The 18,568-nt window shown below is 40.5% G+C and overlaps 1 protein-coding gene across 3 annotated transcripts; it reads right to left on the bottom strand.

Annotated features, from left to right (window-relative positions):
• Window positions 1-441: 441 nt before the first annotated feature.
• Window positions 442-15,072, bottom strand: ZNF391 (zinc finger protein 391). 3 transcript variants are annotated; one of them, XR_009048097.1, is made up of 4 exons: window positions 14,983-15,072; window positions 7,448-7,563; window positions 2,677-6,664; window positions 442-1,683 (listed from the first exon to the last, which is right to left on the bottom strand). XR_009048097.1 is itself a non-coding variant. In XM_057700022.1 (3 exons), the coding sequence occupies exon 3, from the start codon at window positions 6,584-6,586 to the stop codon at window positions 5,510-5,512; it is 1,077 nt and encodes a 358-aa protein (XP_057556005.1). In that variant the 5' UTR covers window positions 6,587-6,664; window positions 7,448-7,563; window positions 14,983-15,072; the 3' UTR covers window positions 442-5,509. The 3 variants fall into 3 exon arrangements, 1 of the variants encoding a protein (XP_057556005.1); XR_009048098.1 differs by lacking the exon at window positions 442-1,683 and having other exon boundaries at window positions 2,771-2,782; window positions 3,543-6,664; XM_057700022.1 differs by having other exon boundaries at window positions 442-6,664.
• Window positions 15,073-18,568: the final 3,496 nt, after the last annotated feature.

Here is an 18,568-nt window from a genome sequence, read left to right as displayed (position 1 = left end):
GACATTAGTTGATTCAATAAATGTTTACTGAGCAGTTACTCTGTCAGGCACATTGATGTCGCTCAGAATGAAATGAGACATGAAATAGAGCAGAAGGCTATATGCCAGGTGCCAAAGTCATGTATGTAGGAGAGAGCAGGAGGAGACTGAGATGTGGGAGAGAATGAAGGTAAAGGAGTGTTCTGTAAAGAGCTGAGATTTACTTTAGTTTCAGAGGTACTGTGAAAAAAAAAAGTAAGAAGATGGGTCCCAGGAAAAGGAATCAGTCAGCACTACAGAGATGACAGTGGAGGTGAAAATTCTTCATTTGGGCAGTGGTCAAAGGATGACTTGAACATGAGGTTGGAAGGAATTAGCTGGCCACACTGCTCCAAGAGGAATGCTGGTATACATTAAAAAAAATTTATTACAGAAAATTTCAAATAGACACAAAATAGAAAAGTGAACTCCAGTGTATTCTTCACCCAGATTAAACAATATTTGCCAATCTTGTTTAGCAATCCCTCCCTGACTCCCCACTTTTATTTATTCCTGGAATATTTTAAAGTTAGACCCAGACATCATTTGTTTCATCAGTATGTATCTTATAATCAATAAGGATTTTTTCTTCCTTTTAAACATAACCATAATGTCATTATCACAACTAATAAAATTAACAATAATTTTATCAAGTTGTTTTGACAACAGACTGAAGCGTTTGCTAGGGGTTCTAAATAAAAACACTGGTGTTTAGGAAGCCTGAAAAGAAACGCTTACACAGGGACAGGATTAGTTCTTTGATAGTACCATTAAAATTATATTGAAAAATAGTAACATGGGGAAAGTTCAAGGTGAATGTATATAGTAAATATTTTGTTATATATAAACTATAACTTTTTTGTTATGTATAAACATGTATACGCATTATCCGTCTCCATATCTAGCATATGTAGATAGATATGAGGAAAAAAAAAAGGCTGAAAGAACATTTACTATGTCCATGGATTATCTGAGTAATGGGACCAGTGTTTATTTTTTGCTTTTCATCCCATTATGCTTTTCAGGTGTGTGTGTGTGTGTGTGTGTGTGTGTGTGTGTGTGTGTGTGTGTGTGTGTGTGTGTGTGTGTGTGTGTGTGTCACGGTGAGGGGCTGGGCGGCAGGGAGAATGTTGAGGAAGGATAGTGGCCCCTTTGTGGAGCAAAATTAATATTTAGGGAAGAAAATGACTCATTTCCAATCTCACAGCCCACGAATCAGAAAAGCAGATTAACAGTAGGCGCGGAAAACACATGTTAAATGAATAAAATCTAACGGAAAAGGGTGGAAGCTTCACTCAGATCATCAATTTCTTCGAAAATGAAGTGACAGAGATTCAGGCTAGGCTACCACCCCCAAACTAGGCCCTCTGGCACCGCCCACCCTGACAGCCTTTAGAATCTTCAGCAGGAAGTCGATGACGTCACATAGGGTTTTCAGTGAGGGTGGAAACTGGCCCTAAGACTTCTGGGAAATGAAGTCTGGGCGCTGTGACGACTGCGAGTCTCTGAGGTCTCTGGGAATTGTAGTTCTCAAATGTAGGATCAGCTCCTTCCGCAGATCTTGCTTCAGAGCGCCCCCCCGGAAGCGGGATGGTGGTGTTTGGGGTGGTCGCTGGCCCCCATCTGGTGGTTCTAGGAGCGGCCAGCGAAGCCTGATGGGGGGAACTGGGGCACACAAACGGTCAAAATTCGGAAGCACAGACAAAGCGCGGAGCTCAGAGGCTCTTACCCGCCACGGCGGTCTTCGCACTCACGCGCCTCCTTCCCTACCCGTATTCCCGAGGAATGGCCTAGGGGTCCGGATGAGCGAGGACCGTGAAGGCAGCTGGCCTCCGCGGGAGCCTTGCTCCCTGTCCACCTGCAGGGCTCGCAGAAAAGGGCCCACGCTGAGCACCTGGATGTGGGCTCCGTGCAAGGACGGAGATTATTTTGAACACATTTTGAAGTGTGAGCCGAGTCACAGCTCCGTTTCTCCTTAGAATAAGGCTCCCCACTCCAGGTCACTCTTACCTTCTCACCCGACTTTCCCACCAGAAATCTCAAAAGTTTTTGGTTCCACATCGACTTTAAAGATGCAAGTTAATTACATCAGGCATTCAACTTTTTTAATGTTTTGTGTTCATGGCTAACTGCTTAATGTGTATCAGAAATTCCTCCCTTCATGCCCTAGGTAGCTTACATGAAAGTTAACAACAGCAATTAAGGAATTGCTGGTCCCTCTTCTTCCTTGCCCGTATTTGTCACCAGTTTCATAGGATCCTTCCTTGCCCATATCTAGTCACCAGTTTCATAGGATCCTTCCTTTACTCTCTCTTCATCTCACCACTGCTCTGTTCCCCAATACCACTATTCTAATACTTTGGCTTCTCACCCAGTTTCTGCATGCCGTCTCATTTCCAAATCACCTGTCTCCTGTACCTAACTGATCTTCTCCCTGAAACCAAATTTTTATTACCATGATCAAAAACCTCCTGTAATTCCCTCATTGCCTAAATGATTAAATCTACACACAAGCTAGTACTCAGGGCAGTCACTGTCTAGTTATCCAATTCCAAATAAACTTTCTCATTTTTATTTCACTGAACTCCCTGCCACAGGCAGTCCAGTTCATCTACTGGAACAAACAGAGCATTTTCCCACCTCTGTGCCTTTACTTACAGTTCTTTCTTTTCCAGATCTTGCCAGGGCCCAGCTTAAGAGGTCCAGTTGTGGGGTCAAATCTTGATCCTTGGGTAAGCTATTTAACGTCTGTAAATTCCAGTTTCTTCATCCCATAATGTGGTAAATTAAATGACTCAAATGTGTGAAAAGAGCTTTTCTTCTGGCACCCAGTAATTACTTGATTATCTCTACCCTCTGCTCCTTCTAACCCCACTCCATCTCAAGAAGAATCTTCATATTTGCCTTTCTGAGACTTCTACTATGAACTAAATATGTATTCACTGGAAAACATACTATATGTTGTAGAGAACACATAATTTAATTTTTTGTTATCAAGCACATTGTATAATTACATGAACGCCAATGGAGAAATTCGTCTTAAATCTAACTATTAGGCTTTCCTTGAAGAATGGACATTTTCTCCTCTTCCAAATACAATGTAAGCAAATGACCATCTTACTTGGATTGCCAGAACACTCACTTTGCATCTCTACTTAAATAACTATATGGCATACCATAATTTGTCATGATCTTAATCTTCTAGGCATTTTCTCCTTTCTCTAGTGCTGATCTGTATTTTTTTGTTTTATATTTTATCACATCTTGTAAGCTGCCTTGAGTCATTTTTGACAAACAATAGAGTTATAATAAAATAGATGACTATTGTCTATGATGGCAGTTAGAAGAAACATCTTATTTGATTGTGATCCTAGTTTTCCATTTCTGTGGCGTTACAAACCCTTTAGGGATGAAATTAAAGACTACAGGAAGATATGAAGGAACAGAATCATAACAATTAGCATTTATTGAGCACTTACTATATGTCAGGCACTGTTTTCATCACTTTATATGGATAAACCTACCTACTCCTTAGAACAGTCTCATGAAGTGGAAAGCCAAGAGGTCAGCATCCCAGGAGCTCTGAAGAAGAGTCAGTCCCAGGGCTTATGTATATAATTCAAGGTAGGACAAAAAGGACCAAAATATTTATGAGGTAATCTCACCATTCAAAAAAGTAAAGCAACTGCACTCTTAAATTAAACCCTCGTAATTTAGATTTAAACTAGAATCCAAGCCTGTATTGTACTATGTATTATATGGGGCTTCTAAGAGATTTAAGACAATTTCTAACTTCAAAAAAGTTCATGGAAAAAAGCACCTGATAGAACCAGAGAACAGAATAAGCAAGTATGTAATACAGGAGAATAATGCAAACCATCACTGTAAAGGACTACTAAGAAGGGCGGGGGTGGGGGGGGGGGAACTGAAGTTATCACAGAGGAGGCAGGACCTGAACAGAGCCTTTTAGAAAGTATGTATAGATTTCTGGAGATACAGGGAAGAAAGTAGGGCATGTAAAAGGGTGCCACGGAAAAGTTTGAAAGGAAGCCAAGTGTGAAGAGAAAGGGTGTTGTAGAGACAAAGGACAGGGCTGCCCAGTTGTACTGGGGAGTAATGGAAAATAAGTAGATCCAACTGTGGAAAGTCTTTGAACTTTTTCCTGGGGACAATGGGAAACTGTGGATTCTTTTTGAACAAAGTGGTAGTTTAGTCAGGCAACTAGATAAAGACAGGAAGACAAGAGCAGCAACAATGTGTTTACTCTGGTAATCTAGGCCCAAACTACTGAGGACTTGGCAGTAGCAGTAGGAATAGAGAAGGAAATCAACTATTAAGACATTTCAAATAAACCCTAGCAGACTGATTACCTAGGATAAAGAGGAATCAGTAAGCAGTAATTATGGGGCATTTAGTGACTACTCAGCACTTTGTGATGTTTTATAGGGATCTAAAACAAGATTCCTGTTTTCAAGAAGCTTACAATCTAATTGAATAACATTAAGTATTATAAGCAATAAAATGAAATTATTTTAGTCCAACTCTTGCCCAAAGTCACAGAGCTGATCATTGTTAATCAGAGAAGTGCTGGGAGGTAGGAAAAGTGCAGATCAGCACAGAATTATGGATCCCAGAAGCTTACATTTTAAGCCATAGGAGTGGCCAAAGTGCCAATTCTGCAAATGTCAAGCAAGAAAAGGACTGAGAAATAGGCACTGAATTTGTCCTTTACAGTGAACTTTACAAGGTTGGTGAGAGTCAGAACCACATGGTATACATTTCATGAAGTCTGTAAACAAAAGTTTTAAAAATAGGGCAGCAGTTTTTAAAAAGATAATGGAGGAACTAAGATTTTTAGGACTTTTTGGTAAAGACAAGATAAAATAATGCTGGGATTAGTTAGGCACATTAGTAGAACTATGGGCTATATGTTGAGAAAACTATGCTATAGAAAAAAAGGTGAGGAAGGAAGAGAAAAATTTGTCCATATAATTCTAGAGACTGAATTTATTATCCCCAAGCTGGTGGAAAGTTTTTTGTCCTATTCTGAAGCCAGCTCCTTCTCTTTTGCTCCTGGAGCCAGCAAGCGTGAAAATACACACACACACACACACACACACACACACACACAGGATTTCCTCTTTTATGGAGTTGATGTGGTTGGGAAAGAGAGGGTTCATTGGGTTGTTCAGGGACCTAAGCTCCATGGAATAGATAAGGTGGGGAACTGCAAGGTGCTGGGTAGCTCTATATTCTAAGATTGGAGTCCTCCATAATATTAGATTGAATATGCTAGGTTTTAAAAGTCATCACCTTGTTGGATTGATCATTCATTTGAGCATTTAGTTTACAAAAAGGAAGGAAGGCTAGCTTGAAACTAGCTTATAGCTAGCTAGTAGAAAGGAAAATTCAAACAAGTATGTATGTTTCTTTTTAGCTGTGGGAGGTTATGCTGTGTGGTCTTGTGCTAACATTAATGAAAACACAGATATTACTCTTTAGTGTGAAGTTGCTGATGTCTGATGAGAGATGAACTCTGACTAAAGGCTTTTCCACAGTTATTACACTTGTAAGGCTTCTCTCCGGTATGAGTTCTCTGGTGAATAATAAGGGAGGAGCTCCGACTGAAGCCCTTTCCACAGACTGTACACTCATGAGGCTTTTCTCCAGTGTGTATTCTCTGATGTTCAACAAGGGATGAGCTCCGACTGAACACTTTCCCACAGTCACTGCACTCGTAGGGGTTCTCCCCAGTGTGTGTTCTCTGATGTTCAATAAGGGATGAGATCCAACTGAAAGCTTTTCCACATTCACTGCATTCATAGGGATTCTCTCCAGTGTGTATTCGTTGATGCTGAATTATGGTTGAACGGTCACTGAAGGCTTTCCCACATTCATTACATTTATAAGGTTTTTCTTGGGTATGAGTTCGCTGATGTTGACTAAGGTTAGTGCTTCGGCTAAAGGCTTTTCCACATTGACTACATTCATATGGTTTTTCTCCAGTATGAATCCTCTGATGTAGACTAAGGTGTGTACTCCGGCTAAAAGCTTTTCCACATTCACTACATTCATAAGGTTTCTCTCCGGTGTGAGTTCTTTGATGTTCAATAAGGTGTGTACTTCGGCTAAAAGTTTTCCCACATTCATTGCATTCAAAAGGCTTTTCTCCACCATGAATTCTACTGTGGACAATAAGGTCTGATTGGTAACTAAAGGCTTTACCACACTCACTGCATTTACAAGGTTTCCTTTGCATAAAGAGTTTTTGGTGTTTAATTAAGTCTGAATTATCTTTGGAGTTTTTCCTAGATATGGGGGACCTAGTTCCCTTTGGAATTTTCTGCTGTGTATTAAGTTTTGAGCTTAGACTAAATTCACTGGATTCAGGGCCTCTCTCCCTAGTGAAAATTTCCTTGAGGGTCATTGACATTTTTCTGAGTGCTGTTTTTTCAAAAGAAGATTTCTTCTGTATAGAACATTTTGTCTGCCTTGATAACTGGCCCTCACTTTTACAAGCTTCTTCATTCATAGGATGTTGGGCAGTATTCCTTTGGAGACTTTCCATTGCTGACCCTGAATATTCTAGTTCTTCAGAAATAGCCTGATTGGTGTTGATGCTTTGGTTCAATTCAAATCTCCCTATCTGAAAGACATTTAAAGTGCAAATGTCACCTGTGTCTAGTGTGGGGAGCAAGGAAAATAAACCAGCAGAAAAAAAGACAACTAATTTGCAATTCATGCACACTAGCAACTTTACATGGGGAGAAAATTAAAAGGGACAATGAAAGAGAAGTAAACAAGGCCAGAAGAGAGAACAGTTTTCACAGTGGATGCACAGAGACAACAAGAAATATGGGTAGGGGACTGGGTAATATGCTGAGCCCCCAAAATGGCAATGAGCAGATATACAAATTGATGAACAGAAAATATGGGATTAGAAAGTAAAATGAACTATTAGCTATTGTAGTCAATTAGTTATGGTAAATGAGAGTAAGGAAAGGGATGAGAAGAGAAAAGACTCCCAAATGCAGAAAAGATACCCCCCGCCCACCCGCCCTGCCAAAATGCAAAAAGTGAGGAAGACTCTATCCAGCTTGGATGCAACCATTTTCTTGGCAATGAAAGAAAACAGAATTTCAGAAATGCTAACTATTACACTGCTATCCCCATCTGATCTCCCTTTGATCCCCCAACCCTTCTTCCAACAAGTTAAGGTATTCTTCTAAACAAGTCTACAACCACAGACTTCAGAGGATTAACAGAGCTCATCATAACAGATCTTAAGAGTTCATCAAGGCCAACTTGCTTATTTGACAGATAGAAAACAGAGTGAGTAACTTAGGTCACCCAGCAAATTGCAAGATCTTAGACTAGAACTCATGTCTCCTAAATTTCAAATTGGTGGTCTTTTCATAATACTACTCACCTAGACAGATATTTTTGGTCACTCCCCTCTTCAGCTCCCTGATGATCCAGTGTCTACAGATGTTCTTCTTCTAACTGGGTGATCATGTCCAATTCATAGGCTGGGATTCCTGCTGACTGGAAATGATTTAACACAAGGCTATTGGTGCTGGAGACACAGGGCTATTGAGAGTTCAACATTAATGTTTTGATCTATAGAAAAGATAGTGTGTGGGAATTCCCTGGCAGTCTAGTGGTTAGGACTCTGCACTTTCACTGCTGAGTGCCTAGGTTCAATCCCTGGCCTAGAAACTAAGATTCCACAAGCCGTGCAGTGTGGAAAAAAAGTGTGAATTTTCACAGAGGCACTGGAGAAAATGAGTATCTGAAAGTTCTGGGCTAAAACTGGTTCCAAAAGAAAGGTTATATGGTTATACACATACCCATCAGAATCACTTCTGGAACTTGTTACTCTAGATATTGGGCATTACCTCAGACCTAGTTAAGTATGATGAGGCCCGGGCATTTGTATTTATTAAGTTCATATGACTTGACAAGTTGAATTGTCCAAAATGAACCTTAGAAACACGCTAAGTTGCTGAAAAATATGCTCACTGGGACCAGCCTTCCTATCATTCTTCTCACAGCCAGAGGGTCTAAAACATAAACTCAGCTTCCCTTAGGACAGGTGGCTTCTTCCTTCTGCTGGAAGAGCCAACAATTCCCAAGGATCTCAAGGTTTCCAGGTTTTAGGTAGCTGGCTTTCCCAGATGACTCCTGTAAAAAGTGTGGAGCTGGCACTCCACATTGAGACTGTAGTAAGCAGTCTGTTTATCTCCCCACTCACAAGGTTGTTCTTACACCTGCCTTATAATAAGGAAGAGCAGCAAGGCCCTCTCCTAGAATACTGACCTACACTGAGTATCTAGCAGAGCATCCTGGCTCTGGCAGTCTTTCTGTTGGTAAAATGGGGAGGATATGGGAATCTGTGCCTACTCTTCCACCCTTCTCTGGACTCTAAGTTTCCCCACTAAAGTTTTTTCTTTAACCCATTCTCTTGTAAATTCATTCAGAGCCCTTGGCATGACAGTAGGCAACGAACTGTATAATAGTTCCCCTAATGTTTCTGCTTACAGCACAATTTGAGATCCGCTAGGTTAAGAGTTGGTCTGGTTTCACAGGTCTTGCCTTTCTCAGAGACTGGGAACCTCCCACATGTGGAAATGAACCTTGGAGGATGTTCACCAAGAAGCCATCCATGGAGAACCTCAAGAGCAACATGACGATGCTGTCTGTGTCTAGCTTTGATAAGAACATGCCTTTCAACTGGAAACAGGGAATGCAAAACTCTACCACTGGGATTGATTGGGAAGTCAGAATTTCTCATTTATTTAGAACCTTGCAATAAAATCCAGTTGCATACTTTTTGGTGCTAACATTCCTTAGTAGGCATTTGCCTTACTGCTTAGGTTAGCTGGCCTACAGTCTTACAGTTGAGATCCTTAAGCTACTCCATTATTATTCTGTTGGCAGTTCACTATACTTCTCTCCTCTACGACAGTAATCCTCAAGGAGCAATATCACCTCCTAGGGAGAGTCTGAGGAATCTGTGAGTGTTTGTGTGTGTGATTTTGTTTGTTTGTTTTGTTTGTCATATTGATTGGACAGTGCTATTAGAATTTAGTGGGGGCCAGGGATTCCTGTAAAACAAAGAATGTCCCTTATCCTACCAGACTTTCAGAAGAGTTGTTAATGGTTACCTGAGGCTGGAACCTACCACTACTTTACAAATAAATACAAAGTATTTTGCACAACTTTGCTATGTATTGGAAAATTAATATACTTTTTTTTCTTTGAATGATATTTGGAATCGTTCACTATTTCAGGAAAATCAAGCCACTCATGGTATTAGATTCACAAATATGACATTCACATATCAGTCTGTAATTTGTAGCTGTTGTGTTCACGTGATTCTATGAAGAGGTATAAGCGTCTATTTCATCCAATCATTTACATGCTATTATTATTCTATGTTATTTTCCTTTTCTTTCTCCTTTATATTACAGTTAAGGTAACATAGTGATATTCTTGAAATTATATCTATAGTTAGTTAATTATTTTAATAAATTTATTTATTTAATTTACTTATTGGCTGCATTGAGTCTTCGTTGCTGCACACGGGCTTTCTCTAGTTGCTGTGAGCGGGGGCTACTCTTCATTGTGGTATGCAGGCTCCTCATTGTAGTGGTTTCTCTTGTTGTGGAGCACAGGCCCTAGGTGCGTGGGCTTCAATAGTTGCAGCACATGGGCTCAATAGTTGTGGCTCACAGGCTCTAGAGCACAGGCTCAACAGTTGTGGTGCATGGGCTTAGTTGCTCCGTGGCATGTGGAATCTTCCCAGGGCAGGGCTTGCACCTGTGTCCCCTGCATTGGCAGGCGGATTCTTAACCACTGCGCCACCTAGGAAGTCCTATAGTTAGTTAATATTATCTATAACTTTTATTTCAAGATAGTAAAGGGGATGGTTTGAAAGGTAGAGAATTACTTCTCTAGTGCAATGGAACTAAAGTATTAACAGTTACACAGTAGATAAATAGTGACTCTCTAAGGCAGTAAATTGCAAAGCCTCTAAAGCCTTAAAGCAAAAGTCCTCTTCCCAACAGATGTTCCTGAAGACCTAAGAACACCCACAGTGCCATAAAGGTGACATAGGAACAATGGGAATTTTGTACATAGTGGAATATTATTACATTATTACATATTACATTCCATCTTGGAGAAGAGATATTGTTGAGAAAATGTTCAGGTTTTTGGAGACAAAGGGAAACCAGGAAGATCTGAAATGTGAAGGTCTTTATAAATGGACTCACTAGAACCATTAAAACATAGAATATCTAAAAGTAGGCAGGATCTCTTGAACAGAGAAAGAACTAGGACAGAGTTCAAAGGAGAGAGCCAATTTGAAGTTGAGGGTTTACTCTCATGATTATTAATACCTTGATGATTGATAAAATATGCCAATTTGATTAAAGATAATTATTATTTAATGTGTACACAGTGTGCAGTACAAGAGTCCCAAGATGTAGTTGTTTTTGCATTTCAAATAAGCTCATGACATGTATAACTGTATTTGCATTATGTGTTTGTGTATGTGACACCTATGACAGACACACAGAAACCACATTGGGGAAAGTTTCTACATTAAAAAAAAAAAAGAACCCAACTGTGAAAAGAACCTAACTTGGAGGTGCAGCCTCTTTAAAAGGCTCTTTTATGGTCTTTTCTCTTGGGTCTGCTTATTCTAAGCATTTTATGAATATTGACTCATTTTTGTCTCACAGCAATGAGAGAATTACTATTATTATTTTCACAATAAAAATGAAGAATTTGAGGTACAGAAAGGATAAGTAATTTGGCCAAGGCCAAGTGATAGATCCTGGACTCAAACTCACTATACTACATCATACTTACTGCTTCTCAACAGGCACGGACAGAACACTTGAGTCACACTTTCCATTCATGTGGCCTCTAAAGGGCCAAGAAACTAAACTCCATTGATCCCAGGACACTAGCATGACCTTGACTCCAGAGCCATGGAGTTTTACAAGAGTGACTACTTCTGAGAGATGACTCTGCTGCAAAGCCACAATAAGCCCCAACCACACTAAAAGCCCTATCTATGTAAGCCAAGGATTAAAGTGCCCACTAAAGTGCCACCACAAAGCAAGTAGCATCCTTGGCATAAATCAGTGAAACATCAGACAGAGGCCCCGTGGTATAAATAATTACTTGGTATTACATTTAACAAGTAATCTGGATTTCGATCATAGCTCTGTTGGTAGCTAAATAAAAACCAAGGAAAAATAACCAGTCTGGTTTTATGTATCCTCATCTGTAAAAGGAAGATGTTGGACTTGATTGTTTGGTCCAGAGCTATCTGATTCCTGGAACTTAATTTTTTTTTTGAAAAGTTAAAAATGTAGTTTACTGAAAGATATGTATCCTTACAAAGAGCAATAGCAAACAATTCAATCTAGAAGTTTAAATAAAAGAAGATGATTTAAAAACTAACTATATATAAAGCTGAAGTCACAGCCTTGGATAATTTATACACTGCATCCAATATTTTATGTAGGACATTCATTCTTAAGGCAGAAAAACTGAACTTGACATGTAATGACTTGGCTCTTACATCCAAGGGTCAAACTGGGAGTAGACTTGAGCAGACAGATTCTTTGCTAACGAGGACTTATCTGTGGTGACAACTTCATTCTTAGAGTAGGTTATGTAAGAGACATACATTTGAAAGAACAGAAAAAAAATGAATTATAAGACACATAAATATGAGTTTTCAACAAGAGGTCAATGAGACTAGGCTTTCTATTATGAGGTGAAACTACTCCCGTAACAAACCAGCAAACTCCAACGTACTCTTTCTGGTATGGTACATAAAATGTTTAAAATATCAAAGTATTAACTTTTTGGAGAGTTTTACTTTAGACTCTAGTTTCCAAGGTGTAGTAGAAAAGGTAGCCTGAATAGTTAAAAGCAGTTGAATGTCAACTCACACTGCTACTCAGAAACCTACCACTTAGGATATTCCTACTCCACAAACAAAATCCTGTGCAAGGAGGATATAAGCATATATTAAAATAAAAATGAAGCCCCCAATACATGTGCAAAAACACTTGTTACTAGCAAGAATATCTTTAATGAAAAACATCTTACTTACAGAATCAGAGGCATCAGAGCCAGACTGACATGAGAGTGTACCACCCTGTGGAGGTGGACGGATATTTGGAATGAGAGCCACTGTTAGGTGGGAACCTCAGGAGATGTGCTACTCGGAGTGGAGGGAGTGCTAAGAGTGCCCAGGTCGGGCACCTCTCATGCAGACCAAGGTCACAAGCCCTCAGGGCTGTGTGTGCTCCTTCACCTCTGTGCATCCTGGTGCCAAAACAGTAACAAAAACAAACACAAACCTAAAAGACAATTCTTAAGCAGGTGATGGTGACTATAATTGTGTAAGTACCTTCTTGTGTGCCTATTATTTATGCTGTAGCTTGGGCAATTGTCAGAAGTATACAAAGATTACCTGCCTAATTTTTGAAGACGTGAAGATTTTCTTCTTTCATGGTGGCAGGAGCTGGAATTTAATTTTAGATTCCAAACTCTGAGGCACAGACCCATATGCCTAGACTAAGAGGATAAGACTAGAATGAGCAGACGCTTTTTCAAATCCCCAGAGACATGTGAGAGCCTAAGGTCCACCATTCTAGAAACAGGCCAATCACCTAATGATGAAATAGAACAAGGGAGTGTTGAGGAAGACATTAAAGCAGTCAGCAGGCAAACAGGGAACAATCCCATACTGGGCAAAATTTCCCACACTCACTTAAAAAGGGACATTCTGTAAAAAGAGAATTACATGTGTCTCCACTTGGCGAGATGGCACAAACTTCCAGAAAAGAAGGAAGAATCTTTAACTTACATGGTATACAGATCTTATAGTGAGATACAAAGTTGCCTTTCCCTCTTCCACCTCCTCTTGGTCTCATTTTTGGTCAAGGGCAAACCTGGGAATAACAGATCTTATCCAAAGGTATCCAGAGTCACTGGTCTAGTAATGTCGACATTGGGTCAGGTGAATGCAACCCGACGTATTAAGAGGTAAAACTAATGCTCCAAAGTAATCCCACCTCCTCCCAGACACAAAGAAAATGACAGTAGACATTTATGTCTGGGTTTAAGTCCCTAGTTCTCTAATGAGAAAAGGTAAAGGAAATGGGTCTGGGCTGAGTCCAAACTCTCTCTAAAGTTTCTAGGTATTCTGAGGCATATAATCCAGTTGGCTTATGGATTTCCTCATATGGCATATGAGTTTAAGGGAGTAGGCAGTGGTCCCTTACTTCTTCCTGAGAGTCAAAACAGGAGGCAGATGATACTGCTCCACCAGAGGGCTGTGCATCTCTGGGCAAGCCACTCACCTTTTTGAAAATCTGGTCCCACAATATAAAATGGCATGACTAGTATTTGCTTATCTTTTCTCACAAAGCTTCTGTGAATGCTACAAGTTTAAAATGGCAAAGCTTACTATACATAATATCTTCAACATAAGGAGATATTATTGCTGTGCTTACCTCAAATGAATTAGTATTTAAATTGTGATAGTGTACATTTAGGGAAAGATGCTCTCCATGGATTTGTGCTGCTGTTCTAGAGCGTGAACAGATCATTCTTTTTCCTGGCTTTGGAGGATGCACATGAAATGGGGAAGGCAGGGGTAGTAGATGTGACAAAAGTCTCAGGGGGAGCCCCCAGATAGACTTCAGAAAGGCTAGGAGGTGACTATCTCCACAAGGTTAGGACCATACCCTCATCCAAGGGGTTCCTCGACCATTATGTGGAATGTTGCCTCTCCTTTTCTCTTTTAATCCTTTCTTTCTCATACTTTTAGTCTTATCTGGATCACCTTACTGCTCTATGGATATTGCATCCTTACCAAATCATTATTCTCAAAAGTACAGTGGTCACAAAGTGCTGCTGCACCAGCAAACCCCATTCTCCTCTTTATATGACTAACTTTCCAGCCCTCACAGCCCTGACCCCCTCCTGTGACGCTAACCATATTAAATTCTTTTGACCATGCCACTTTCTCTTATAATTAATTGCTGATCTAGGAATAATTTTCCCTTGTATATACTCCCTTGAATATTAAGAAATTATCTCATTCAGAAGGAAGCAGGTTCTGAAGGTTCTGGAATAGCTCTTCTCCTGGTGCTTTGCTTTCTGTATCCGGCTGACTACTTCCTGGAGCCTTTGCCAATGCACAAAAGGGTCAGTAAGAGGGCCTAGGCAGCCTCTGTTCAGCTCTAGAACTAAGATGGTCAAGTCTCCAGGCCCACCAAAAGATGGTCTTCAGACAACAGTGTCCATGAAGTTTGGTTCAAAGTTACAACAAATTCACAGAATTTGATATACGGAATTTGTCAATATCTCTACCAACATCTACTGTGTTCAAGTACCAATCGTCATCTTCAGAACCATAAAATAAATAATACTACTCTCAAGCTCTGTAACTCCAATTAAGGTATTTCATCTCTGTGTACCTCAATTTTCTTACGGGTAATATGAGTATAATAATCGTACATTTCATGGGGTTAACTCTTAGAACAGTGCCTGGCACATAAGTAAGCATCTGGGAAACACCCCTAGTACAGAAGCCCTTCCTTGCTCAGCTAGAGTGGAGCAGAACGCAACGCAGCTCTGATCTTTTCCATCTCCCAGGGGCTCACCGGAGAACACCACCCGCTGTCAGTGCAGCGGAGAGACCAGGTTGTGCCCACCCGCAAGGCAAGCGCGGGGCGCGGCTCAGAGATACGGCGCCACTTCCCAGCCGCGGAGGCTCCTCTCGGCCGGATCTGCGGTCAGACCACCCTCGGACCTCTCGCTGGTCTCCCCCCGACAGAACTGAGTGTTTCCGCACCACCACTTCCCAGAGCCTCCAGGCCCACCCGTCCACGCCCCGGGCCCCAGGGCCCTGCGTGCCCCACTCACCGGCCGCCTCGGGGCGAGTGCCGGGACACACCCTGGACCGGACCCGCGCTTAGGCGGAACCTGAGTGCGCGGGGCTGGAGGAAGCCGGAAGGATTAATGGGAAACCCTTGCGTCGACCCACGGCTCCCGGCTCGCCAAGGTTCCCGGGGTCACAGACACGCCTCCACTCAGACTTCTGGTCGTGTCCTCGTTCGTATGTGGGGCCAGTCATTGCCTGATCACTCGCCCGGACCTAATTCTCCTGGAGCAGATGACCTGTTAGAGAACAGAGACGATAAGGGGAATAGGCAGCATGCCAGAGGCCGTGGCTCTGCGCCTGCGCTGCAGCGTCCGGGACCGCAAGGCTGTGCTCAGACTCACATTCCTAGAGACTTTTTGCAAAGCACCTTGCCTGATGTGTGTGACGCTGAGATTGAGAAGCTGATGTGAGAGCCCTGAGAAAGCGGGTCTTCAAAAGATCCCGAAGTTCTTAATATACTCTACAAAGTGTAGCCCAAACCAGTGGTTTATAGTTTTAAACAGCATACCTGGAGAGCTGGTTAAAATACAGATTCCCAGGCTTCGCACTTGTTGATCTGAGGAAAGTCCCAGAAAGGCTGTATTTTCAGCGGGCATCCCAGATAATTCTAATGCAGGTGGTCCTCAGACCGTCTTTGGAAAAACAAGCTTTTTTCCACAGTCTAGATGCTTAGATGCAATTAAATGCACGACAATTCCCAGATTCCACTAAGAGATGTAAAGGTGAATAAAATCAGAATCCTACTCTGGTCATAAAGATTTTTTACCTATGTTTTATCCTAAGATTTTTATAGTTTTACTCTTAAATTTAGATCTTTGATACATTTTGAATTATATTTTGTATTTGGTGTAAAGTGAGAGTACAATTTCATTATTTTGCATATGGATGTCCAGTTTTCCCAGTACCTTTTGTTGGAAAAGACTGTCCTTTCCCCGTTATGTGGTCTTAGCACTGGTTGAAAATCAATTGATATATATGTGAAGTTTGCTCTTTTCTGGGCTCTCTTTTCTATTCTGTTGGTCTCTATGTATATCACTATTCCAGCACCTCACTGTTGAGATTACCACTGTGTAGCTTTGTAGTAAATTTTGAAATTAGGAAGTATGAATCTTCCAACTTGTTCCTTTTCATGATTTGTTTTGGTTTTGAGGGTCCTTTGAGATTCTATATGATTTTTAGGATGGGTTTTTCTATTTCTGTAAAAAAAGTTGGGATTTGGACAGGGAGTACGTTGAATTGGCTTTGAGTAGTATTGCCGTCTTAACAATATTAAGTCTTCCAATCCATGAACGTGGTATGTCATTCCATTTGCTTAGGTCTTCTTTAATTTCTTTCAGCAATGTTCTGTAGTTTTTGATGTGCAAATATTTTGCCTCCTTGCCTAACTTATTCTTAGGTATTTTATTATTTTTGATGCTATTGCAAATGGAATTCTTTAATGAATAGGGCAACCAGACAGAAGATTAAACAAAAACAAAGACAAAAAAAAGGATTTGAGCAACAATATAAACAAATTAGACCTAATAAAATATATATAGAACATTTCATCCAACAGCAGCAGAATACACATTCTTCTCAAGTGAACATGGAACGTTCTCCAGGATAGAGCATATGTTAGACCACAATAAAAGCATTAATAATTTTTAAAAGATTAATATCTCACATGGAATATTTTCTGATCAAAATGGAATGAAACTAGAAATCAATAACAGAAGGAAAATCAGAAAATTCATAACTCATGTTATCAATGAAAATCCATAGTTATGAAAATCCATAATTCATATGGAAATTAAATAATATAGTCTTAAACAACCAATGGATCATGAAATCACAAAGGAAATTAGAAAATAACTTGACAAGAATGAAAACAAAAGCACAACACACCAAAGCTTATGGGGTGAAATACTGCTTTTTCAAATCCCCTAGGGGTTGGGAAGCCTTTTCAGCCCTTTGGAGTTAAAACTATGGCTGGCCTCTGTGCTGGCTCCTCAGCCATCAAAAGCAGTGATCAGCAACCAAAATATAAAACCCAAATTTTTAGAGTGCAAGGTCTTATTGTCCACCATTGCACCACCAAGCCACACCAGGAACAAGGCCCATAGTTCCCACTGGCTGCCTGCCATAGTGCTAGGAGATAGGGGATGGTAGCCACTACGCAAAACAGTGATATTCACCAAAATTTACTAATTTCTTCATCAGTCTCTCCTTTGGACTCTGCAGGTGTTTGACTAGACTCCAGAATTCCCAAACAGTTGCTTCACATAGTCCTGTGAGCTCAATAGTTGTTTCTGTGGAGGGAGTGATTCCTGGACATTCCTACTCATCCCTCTTCCATGACATAACTGTCATTTCCCTTTACAAATGATGAAAAGTGAAATGACACAGATAGATACAAGACTAGAATTAAATCTTGTGTTCTTTAAGGGGGAAAGGGTCTCCTGAGTATAAGGAGTTTAAGCAATATAAGGAGAGAAATTCGTTGGAAGGAGAGGGACAAGAAAAATATTTTTAACCTTAAAAACAGAAGAAATGCTGAGCGTACTTAACCTCCACCTTTCTATGTGACTTCTTGAACTTCTTGTCTTTACAATTTTTGTACTGCAGAGAAATTTAAAATCCATTTGCAAACAATTGCTGTGAATTTTGAAATGGGACTCTTATGAACCTCTGCCAATCTTTAAGATTTTTCCATTTGTACATCTGTTGCTTCATGTGAAAGAAACTTCTGAAATTGAATTTAATAAAATAAAGCATCCTTCAGTCAACAATAAGGGATGATAGATTGACAAATCTGGCTATACTATTTGTATAAGGTGACTATACAAAGAGGATAAATTTTGTCAGTCATTGAGAAATTTGCAGAAGACTCAAAAACAGAAACTATGAAGTTATTACTGCAACACACTAATATGTAGGTGAGTTTTTTTCCTTTTACAGTAATACATTCATGTAATTAAAAAATCAACCCATTATTTTAAAACTTTTTGGCCTACATTAGCAACTTTTTAAAAAACTTGCGTAATTATATAGGAAGTGAAATAAAGACTATTTCACTGGCCATTATTATTATTCTTCACTCCATTTCAGGATTATTACTGAAAATAATTTTTCTTGTACAGAGGAGAGAAGTGTTAAAAAATGATCCATTCTGGATGTTACATATTCCTTGGTGAGGATACCCAGATTATTTTCTAAACAACATGAATGGAACCTGAGACTCTCTGGTCTTACGCAGGCGTTATTGTCTGCCAAGAAGCCGAAGGCATGGGAGGATAAATAACACCGGATCGCTGGCAGGAAGACAGGAGGACTTAGAGCGCCAAACTTGACTCTTGGTTCCTAGGCCCAGATCAAAAACCGCTGCCTTGAGCGCAGGGACCAATCTGGCTGTTGTCATGGAGACGGCGGGAGCGGGGAGTTGCACAGGATTCCCGGCGCCTTTGTTGCGTCATTACCCACCGCCAGCCCTTGGCTCTGTCGCCGCAGCCCGGGTTTGTTGGGAGGGTGTGTCTAAAGGCAGTCTGAAAAGTGTCTTCCGGAGTACTGGCTGACAGTAAGCTTTGCCAT

The sequence above is a fragment of the Hippopotamus amphibius genome, chromosome 11 (genome assembly GCF_030028045.1).
Source record: "Hippopotamus amphibius kiboko isolate mHipAmp2 chromosome 11, mHipAmp2.hap2, whole genome shotgun sequence".
In the NCBI taxonomy this organism is placed as follows: Eukaryota; Metazoa; Chordata; class Mammalia; order Artiodactyla; family Hippopotamidae; genus Hippopotamus; species Hippopotamus amphibius.
Note: the sequence above shows the minus strand (reverse complement) of the source record. Positions and strands in the feature narration are given on the sequence as shown.